Here is a 10,649-nt window from a genome sequence, read left to right as displayed (position 1 = left end):
ACCCAATTATAATTGACAATGACATATTTTTTTAAAAGATGGGGGGGGGTGTAGAAAAGAGCCGAGGTGGCGCAGTGGTTAAATGCAGCACTGCAGGCTACTGCTAGATCAGCAGTTCAGCGGTTCAAATCTCACTGGCTCAGGGTTGACTCAGCCTTCCATCCTTCCGAGGTGGGTAAAATGAGGACCCAGATTGTTGGGGGCAATATGCTGACTCTCTGTAAACCGCTTAGAGAGGGCTGAAAGCCCTATGAAGCGGTATATAAGTCTAACTGCTATTGATATATTGCTATTATCGTGGGGGTGGGGTGGAGTGGGGGGGGAAGGTGGTCGCGAGGAGGCACGTGCCGCGCGCAGGTGGTGGAGTCTCACCCCACCCACCCACACCCACCCCTCCCCCGTGTTCCTTCCCCCCCTCCCCACTTTTTCTCTCGCGCCCGGTAACCGTCTCCAACGGCTTCTCTCACCCACCGCATTCGGAGGCAGCCGCTGGCGTCAGAAGCGGGGATTCTCGCGCCCGCACCTAAACCGGGGTGGGGGGAACGGGGAGGGAGGGAGGAGGAGGAAGAGGAGGAGGAGGAGGACGCCTGACATGCGGTGACCGCTTCGCTTGCCCTCGTCAGCCAGCCAGCCAGCCAGCCAGCAGGCGGCTGGTGCCCGCCTCGCCTCTCTTTCGCTCTCGCAGAGCAGGAGGGGAAGGGGGGGTGGGTGGGAGGTGGTGGCTGTCACACACACCGGTGTCCCCCCATGAGCTCCGGCGGGGGAGACGGGGGTAGCCCCGTCGGCGGGGCTCTACCGCAGCCCAAACCCACCGTGCCTCCTGGGACAGGAGCTGGGAAAGCGACTGGAGTCCCTCCCGGGCCGGGCCCGAGTCACCACTCGGCCAAGGGCGGGACTGGCCAGAGCGAGAAACCCGAGACCCGCTCGGTGTGTAGTAACAGCAGCTGGGAAGCCGGCGGGGGCGGCGCCGGCCCCATCTGCAAGATCTGCTTCCAGGGCGCTGAGCAGGTGAGCTCTGGGTTGTAGAGAGAGGAGCTGGGGGGGGGGGGAGAGTGGAGGGTGGGGTGGGTGGGGGGAGAAATAGTCTTCCATTGGCAAGGGTGGGCAAGCGGATTTACAGCCTGCCATCCTCCCCCCCCTACACCCCACACCCCTGGCAGCGATTGTAGCTGTATACAGTCAGGACGCCCGATTGGGAGCGACAGAGAGTCTCATGCTTCTGAATGACAGGTTAAGATGCCTCAAATGACTTTCTCAGGGAGAAAGAAGCAGGAAAGGAAGATGTGTGTGTGTGGGGGGGGGGTCCTGCACGCGTCCCCGCCCCCCCGCTCCGTTGGTTATTATGTCTCTGCTAAGGAAACGCGACTTCTTCAAATACGGTTAGGGAAATAGTAGCAACTAACGCGGGCTGCTCATCAGCACCACGGACAGCGCTTTAGAAAAAGCACTGCAGAAAAGAGGAAGTGGAGAATCCGGTTTGTCGTTTGGCCCGCTGGGTTGAATCATCATAACATTGTAGTAGGCGGGGTGAAGCTCCCAGACGAGACAGGCTACCTCTTATATGGCCAGGTGATAGCATAGTGGTGGCACCTTTCGACGTTCAGTAAGTGTAACTTTCTTGGTTACAATGACAAGTTGCATAGAGGCTTGCTAATACATCTGCAGGTCAAGGAATCGGTTATTAATTAACCATTAGCTGTTTTCTGGCACGCCGCTGCAGCATCTAGAGAATGTTAACAGGGTTGAATGCCTTTCAGTCAAGATAACTTATACAATTCGCTTAAATAAATAGGTGGCTTAGATCAGCATAAATTGTAAACTATCATCTTATAACAGCCTTCTTTTGCAGACTTAATAATACTGCAATATGTGTGTGTTGCAATACATTTATTACTTGGCCTGTGTTAATTTTTATAAGGGGGTATCAGTTTGAGTGCAGCCTAGATCTGGATGTACCTTCATTCGAATCAAGAATTACACTTATGTATAGCAGAAATTACATCCCAAAACAGCTAGACCAGGACTAAAATAAAAATCGATTTAATTTGAAGGTAAATTTTAGATCAAAGTAATTTAGTACAGCTAACATTATTGCTTTCCCAATGCCACAGTAAAAAGTATAATTTTGTGGCAAGTTTTCACAGTTTTGGGGATGTGTACCCCTTAGATGTAGTTTTTTTTCCTGCATGGATATTAAGGAAGTTAGTATATGCTTAGATGATGACATTTCTGAAATGAAATTTCAGATGAAAACCTGATGAAATTTCATTGCATAGTTTCATTTTCCCACATTCTGGAGGAGGATGTATTAAGATTTACCTGACTCCAGAAGTTTATGAAATCTGATATTCTTGAATTTCCAATTTCCAAGTATTTTCCTGAAGCAAGTATCAGTTATTCCATTAATGTTCCTGATGATATATGGACTGAGAAAACAGAAGGGCCTTTCAAAGCTGAATTCAATTCAGTGAATTGCAAACAAGTGAGTTGTAAATCACAGATATATTAATGGCTTTAAATTGTACATCAACCTGAAAATAACAGGGAACCAAGCAGCAGTAATGTTTCTAACTCATGATAAGAATTAAAGTTTCAGCAAGAAGTACCAAAATATCAGGTTCAAGTGTAGCAGATGTCACATTTCATCCAAGAGGCAGGAGCAATGGTGCCATTGGCAGAGTAACTTTCTCATCCCATCCAGGGACATCTCCTTATAGGCATGATGAATTAGGTTTGGACTCTGCAAACCTTTGGCTTCAGTTCCAGCTTTCAATCTATTATATTTTAATCCAGATCTGATCTTGTTCCCAATCCTAGATGATCTTGCCTTTTCTACAATTAGATCAGGAATGTAAAGGTCTGTATCCCTTGCCTCATGGTACATTAGGTTCCTCAGCTTCTAAGAGGTTCATTTGCTTAGGATTTTTATATATGTAGCTGGACCATGAAAGAGCTATTGAGACAATCACTAAATGTCCTCTTTAACAATGTTGAAGAGTTGTGGGGCGCAGTGATTAGAATGGAGTAATGCAAACCACTTCTGCTGTTTGACGGCTGTCAGCAGTTCAGCAGTTCAATCCTCACCAGCTCAAGGTTGACTCAGCCTTCCATCTTTCTGAGGTCAGTAAAATGGGGAGCCAGATTGTTGGGGGCAATATGCTGATTCAGTAAACTGTTTAGAGAGGGCTGTAAAGCACTGTGAAGCGGTATATAAGTCTAAGTGTTATTGCGATATGAAATCTAACACACAAACACACTCTCAGGTTTTCTGGAGATTGAAGTAAAGCTAGCCAAGAGATAACTGGATTATATATGGTTCAAATTTATCTTGAAATTGACTGAGTTTTTCTAGTATATTCAGTTGCATCTACAATGGTAACAAAGGCTGCAAAAAAAAGTCTTATTTTGTATCCTCCATTGTCTTCTCAGGTAGCCAGGTATAATTCTTCAGAAACAAACAAACAAGCAAACCAACCAACAAATAATAAATAAATAAATAAATAAATAAATAAATAAATAAATAAATAAATTTATTGTCATTTACTGTGCAAGGCCCAGTGTAGGAGTCTTCATATACTCATTGTAACAGATTTGTGAGACATTTTGAGGATGGAATAATGTATTTTTATGTTCCTTAAAACACTGCTTTTGATATGCATTGAACAGTGTCTAGTATGTGTCACCTGGGGTAAATGAGTGGAATTGTTTCCACTCTTCATACTATATGTTTGTAATATATTGCCTTTTCTCGAATGGATACAGAGAGTTGTAAATGTATTACATAATGGAATAGTTCCACCAGTCAGTGATCTGTTCATTCCTGAAGAGGCTGTCTCTATGTTCAGACAATTTTGACCTATTAGGATCAAAACTTTTGGCGTATGTATAGTTGAGAAATTAATATTGTGAACTCAATGCCCATGTGTTGATAAAACAGCTTTTGTAAAAATTTAAAATAGGTTTATTTAAATAAAATGTATAATGTTCCTCATTGGCATTAGCCATTGATTTTTCCTACAGCAGATATTTCTCTCAGAATGATGGTTGATTTATTGAGAAATACAGCTTTTATGAACACCAATGATCTCAAAAATTTTGTATTAAATCTTCACAAGAGGAAAACCATGTTGGCAGTTCCCAAATTCTCAATTGGTTGCAATCTCTCAACAAGAATTTGTTTGCCATTTGAAGGTGCTCATAAACTCAGAGCTGTCATTGAAGGTCCAAATAACTTTGTGGCACATGCGCTATTTATTCCTTTTCCTGAATATAGTCAACCAAGCTACTGTTTGCATCCATTGCCAATCTTGTGTTTCATTTTTGTAATGTACTGTTCATAGGACTACCCTTGCCCTTGATCTGGATGTTACCACTAGACATAATATAGCAGTTATATTGCTGAGCAGAATGCCTGTTCATATAACATGTTAAATTTCTATAGAAGCAGTAGCTGCTAGTTAGCATCAAACCATATTTTAGTTATGACATATAAAGCATTAAGTAATTTGGGCCCAGGATGCTTGATAGAATGCTTGCAATGTTACAGACTTACTCAGTCCCTAGATAATTGGAAGATATTATATTGTAAGTTCCCACTACCACAGAGTATCATTTTATAATAATTCATGGATAGATATGCTGTTTTCTTCAATCTGTACTCTTGAAATTAATGAGGTCCCCTATTGTTGGCATTTTGTAGATGTTTGATGAAGGCCTATCACTTTTCTCTGTATGAATATAGCATGAAAATATTTTCTTTGACATGAAATAACAGTTTTTTCTCATCATGTTCATTTTTTTGAGAAAAATCATCCATTATTCATTATTTCTTAAATGCTTTAAAAGTATTGCATATTGCATACTATTTTTCATTAATGAATGCTATGATTTTTCTAAAACCGATAGCATTAGCATTCTCTCACAACATTCCATTTATCAGTTAATGACCTTGAATTAGGCTTTGAACCCTTATACTCCAAAAAAAAAGTTTCATTCTTCATTCCTATCTTTGCCCTACTTAATTTATTTTATCTGTTCATTTCACATTTACCCATGGAGCTGGGTCCCACTTTATGAACTGCTCTTTAACTATTGTTACTTTATGTCAAGTTAAAATTTATTTATGATCCAAGATCAAATGCAAGAGAAAGACCAAAAATACAATAAATACCATAAAAGAAGAAAAATATTGACAGAAAATCCTGAAAGTATTACAAGAAAATACAGTTAATAATAGCATAGCGGAGATACTAGATAACTTCTATCAGCTATAGCAATTGACAGAAATGTTACAATCTTCTTGGAAGTTTCGGAAGAATGGTCACACTAAAAAGACTAACGGCATTATGGCATGTGATCGGGTGTAACTGTCAAGTGTGCTCAGGTGTGTGAGCAAATGGAAAGAGAAAAAAACAAGAAGCTCAATTCTTGCCTTGAAGGATAGATGTACTGTCCCAAGGGCTGATGGATTGACCTGGCTACTAGCCAGAATTCTTGTGGGGCAAACATAGACAGCATTGCCGATGGTCAGGCCTTGTATATGTAGGTGTGGGCTCCTGGATCCCTGGGATGAAGATAAAAGTTTCCTTAGTTGCTGGACAACATACTAGTTTAATTGGAGAGCGAGTGAGAGGAGTATCAGACTCTTTGACAAAGCTCTGGTTTCTAGAGAAATAATTTAAAAAAGGTGCCCAAAAGAAGTTCGTTTCCTAAGAGAGGAGATGCAGATGATGATCAGCTGAAGAGGTCCAAGGAAACAATATTAACAGCATTTACCACACTCATTCATAAATCCAGCACATTGCTTCTTTTAATTATCTTGTGATGATTCCAGAAATTGGCAATACAGACAAATTGAAGGAAAAAGAAGTGAAGAGTTTAGGAGAAGATTTAGAAGCAAATAACCTTTAGAAAAGAGTTGAGAAGAAATCTAAAACTAGGTAAAAAACCAGAATCTTGTCATAAATGTCTATTGTAAATAGTTTTATTGTATATAGTGAAGAAGCATCAAAGTCTCTACTGCCTTGGTTTCCCCGTGTCAATTGTCATCCTTGTACTCTTGAATCCAGTTCTAAAAGAATCCAGTCACACAATGGCAGTCCTCATTGTTACAACAGAATTAACATTGTTAACAATTATAAATATTAAGTTCAATTGTCACTGGGTAAAGCAAACAGGTTCTTTCTTCCTGTCTGAACAGAAAAAAATACAGCTTTCATCAGGGAGACATTTAAATACCAGTGGTTTCTCTAATAGGTAACATCTTAATTCAAGCCAGGGCAAATTGTCTTCTTTGAGGGGCACATATAATATTGGGGGGAAAAAATCTAGGGATTGTCCAGGGAAGGGAATCAATTGTACTCTAAAAGAGGTGGTAAATGATAGTTCTTTTATTTTGTACATCTAAATCCTAAATCATTTGCTTCAGTTAAATTAAAATTTTATCAAGACTCAACTCTGATAATGCTGAGAAGGAAAGACCAACAGATGCCAAATTATCATTAATTTCTCTTTTAGGATAGAATAGAACAATAGAACCTATCTAATAAGGTGAGATAATGAAGAAAAGTCCCCATTTGACTTCCTTTAGCCCAAATTTGAGACAATTGCATCTTAAACAAGCCCCAGGAAAAACGCAGTCTCGTTTCAGTTGCATTCAAGTGTTAAAGATTGAATAATGGATTCATTAACATTAACTTTTTCAAAAACTAAGCAGCGCTGATCTACATTATCTGTATATTACTAAAACTCTCATGTCTGTAACCTTTAACTGGGTGAAATTGTACCTCATAAGGCAAAATCTTTTCAAAGTACCTCAAACGGGCTATCTTACGGAATGCATCCAAAATTGAGGACATGTCTCCCATGGAATTGCTTTTTAAATTTCTCTTTAAATAAAATTTGGCAAATTTTATAAAACACTCCACGACACAAAATTGACAAAAAGCACTTTATGACATAATGAAAAATGCCATGAAAGATTTTCTGTGCTCAGCTCGTGATGTTTGATTTTACCACACAGATCAACATAGGCTACTTCAGAGCACATACGTACATCTATGGATATCTTCCTGAATTTTTAAGAACTTTTCAAGTACATTAGCTCTGCCGTTGTTGAAAGTGTTGAAGAATCCAGAAAGGAAATCTCTGGAACAGTCATAGATTATTGTCTAGTTTTTAATAAAACTGTGTCAATTCATAAAGCATTGGCATGTCTGTTATCAAGTTGCCATGGTGAGGAAAAGGGGAGAGCACATTCTATACCTACCTTCGGCTAGAGTCTGATCTCAGATGACTGCAGCAGGCTTCTGAGGCATGCACCTCGTTAGAGAATGTGATTTATGACACAGACTGAGGGGAGGGAAGAAACGGGCAAAGTTCAGCCATAATTCAAATGAGGTTAGATCTGACTGCAATTAGGTGTTACCGAAATGGTGTTCCTAATAAATGACTGGTTTTCTTTTGAAACTTGGCTCGAGGATCATGAATTAATTAGGGCATCTTTCGGAAACCTGACAAACTGCTGACTTTTAATCATTTTCTTTCTAAATGAAACTAATGGTTTATCCATCCATAAGTTCATCATTCTCAGATTTATAGCTATGAGTAGGGTGAGTTTATGCATCTTACTAAGACCCGGTTTGTCTGAGTTTGTGCAACATACTAAGCCAAAACTAGCCAAATCACACTTTAGCTTAGTGATATACATAAATCAGGCCAGTGAGTAGGCTCACTGAAGCAGTGGAATTCTATTAAAGTAATTTAACATTAAACGTGTTTAAATATGGCTAGGGTGTCTAAATTGTTTATTGTATAAGAATCCGAATTACAGATTTGAAATGCTATATTTATTTCCTATCCCTTTTTACATTATATTTCAAAACATGCTTGTAGATGAACCAGAATACCAACTCCACATATCAACTTCTAATTATTCTAATAAATAGTAAGAGATAGATCCTACAATATTTCTAAGTCTTTGAAACAGGAAGTGCAACTCCAGATCCTAGGATGGAAGCTATGAGTCACTAAGATCTGTAAATATACTGCTTTATTTAGCTTTTTGATCAAAGTTTAGGGGATGCAGCAAAGTTGCCAATCTCATCTCATTTAGATTTTATGCAAGTAGTCTTTATCTATCTATCTATCTATCTATCTATCTATCTATCTATCTATCTATCTATCTATCTATCTATCTATCATCTATCTATCTATCTATCTATCTATCTATCTATCTATCTATCTATCTATCATCTATCTATATCATCTATCTATCTATCTATCTATCTATCTATCTATCTATCTATCTCTATCTATCTATCTATCTATCATCTATCTATCTATCTATCTATCTATCTATCTCTATCATCTATCTATCTATCTCTATCTATCTATCTATCTATCTATCTATCTATCTATCTATCATCTATCTATCTATCTATCTATCTATCTATCTCTATCATCTATCTATCTATCTATCTATCTATCTATCTATCTATCTATCTATCTATCTATCTATCTATCTATCTATCTAAAATATTCTTTCCATTTATTGTTGTTTTTAATTTTTTTTTTCAAATTTGCAACTTTGTGTTACTGCTTTTAGTTTAATTCACAGATGTCCTCCGGGATTGGGCGGCCTATAAATCGTACAAATAAATAAATAAAATAAATAAATGCATAGAGTGAATACATCAATAGATATAGGTACAGTAACTGCCCTTCCACTTCCTTTAAATTTCACCCCACCCACCCACCCAAGATAGTTACATTTTGCTAAGCATTATTCTATGGTTGTGTTTTCATAATCTATTCCTTCTCTTTTCACAGCAGTGTATATTTTTCTCCAATCCTTTTAATATGCTTTAATTGGCAGTTTAGTTGAACATCTTTTCTATTAACGTATAATTTCATGTCTAGATAATAATGGCTGTTCTGAAATTTAACATCTGTGCTAAATAGATTGTTTCCTGACCTAGACAAACTTATCTGCTTTCCTTGCAGCTTGGTCTGCGAACAAGTTCTTTGGTTTGGTTCATTCCTCCACTGATTTTACAGGCAATCACAGCAATATTACTGAAGGAGGAAGGCAGCACCATCATGGCTATTTTTTATGAGAACAAATGTAATTATATGCATAAGAGCTGAATAGCAGAATCATCTTTAATCTCCTCGATTAAATACTGTTAACTGCTTTGCTCATAAATTTAGCCTGGTATGAGGGAAGTGTTTTTGGTGAGAGCTTGATCTTTCTCACATCTTGAAGCAAATACAGGAGAACCTTAGAAGACTGAGAAGACCTTCTTCTATTTTAGCGCAGGTCTTCATCTGCTGGCATGACTATCTTCATTCAGAGTAGAATCTACATCGAAGGCCTAAATGAGACAGAATGAAATATATATCTTCAGAATCATACTCTTTTCATAGATGCCTGTGAAGTTACCATCCTCTGCTACCAAATGTGATGTTCCCGTGGGTCGTCCATGAGGCCAATGTTGAGAAAAGACAGGAGACAAATTTTCTCGGGATGGAGCGACCCAGATGAGAACCTGAGAGCCCCTTTTATTGGGATAGAACAAAGGCAGGAGGAGCAATAGCATGTGATTAAAAACAGCCTGTAAAAGTACAATTTCTAATCTACTGCTTCGGGAAAGTTCTTTCTATATATGGTCAAATCCTGGACGTCAATGGTAGGGCACATCTCAGAATGTTATGTTATTCACTATCAGGATGTTATGGCTTTCTCGGAGCCAGTTGTCTTCTGTGTGATTCAGCATGACCCTGCAGGCCCTAGTATGAACTAGGCCATGGAGGACACACACCTGCACAAGGAACTATATTACAACAGATGCCATGCAGGTAGTCCTCGGCTTACAATTCCACGTCACAACGGTGCTGAAAAAAGTGACATGACCATTTTTCACCACCCCCATAGCCAGATGATTTACATTCAGATGCTTGACAACTGACTCACACTTATGACAATTGCAGTGTCCCAGAGTCATGTGATCCTCTCCTGCAGCCTTCTGACAAGCAAAGTCAAAGGTGAAACCAGATTCGCTTGACAACTAGGCTATCTGAGGGACCGCCTCCTGCCAATCACCTCCCATAGACCGATTCGATCACACAGGTTAGGTCTCCTCCGGATTCCATCTGCCAGCCAATGTCAGCTGGCGACTCCCCGGGGGAGAGCCTTCTCTGTTGCAGCGCCAGCCCTCTGGAACGATCTCCCCATGGAGATCTGGACCCTTACTACCCTCCCGGCCTTCCGCAAAGCTGTTAAGTCCTGGCTGCTCCAGCAGGCCGGGGGGCTCTCGAAATATCCAGCCCCCCGGAGATTGTGACTGTTGTATATTTTAATGTTGTTTGTGTATTATTCTCCCTCCCTTGTTTTATTGTAAGCCGCCCGGAGACCTTCGGGAGTGGGCGGCATACAAATCAATAAAACTATAACTATAACTAACTAGTAATTTAACAACTGCAGCATCCAATACCACTTAACAAATGTGGCAAGGAAAGTCATCAGATGGGGCAAAACTCAACAAATTTCTCACTTAGCAACTTAAATTGTGGATTCAATTATAATCATAAGCTGAGGACTACCTGTTGTCTAATAATTAAGGATTGCAATCTGAATTACTTCTCTATGT

The 10,649-nt window shown here is 39.6% G+C and overlaps 1 protein-coding gene across 1 annotated transcript in view; it reads left to right on the top strand.

Annotated features, from left to right (window-relative positions):
- The first annotated feature begins 747 nt into the window (after positions 1-747).
- MARCHF11 (membrane associated ring-CH-type finger 11) overlaps positions 748-10,649 on the top strand; it is a 30,457-nt gene continuing 20,555 nt past the window's right edge. Inside the window, exon 1 of the mRNA XM_032220461.1 lies at positions 748-1,008. Coding sequence (XP_032076352.1) covers positions 748-1,008 — 261 coding nt within the window. The remainder of the gene's footprint in view (positions 1,009-10,649) is intronic.

The sequence above is a fragment of the Thamnophis elegans genome, chromosome 6 (assembly GCF_009769535.1).
Source record: "Thamnophis elegans isolate rThaEle1 chromosome 6, rThaEle1.pri, whole genome shotgun sequence".
NCBI classification, from domain to species: domain Eukaryota; kingdom Metazoa; phylum Chordata; class Lepidosauria; order Squamata; family Colubridae; genus Thamnophis; species Thamnophis elegans.
This window is presented reverse-complemented; position numbering and strand designations above follow the sequence as displayed.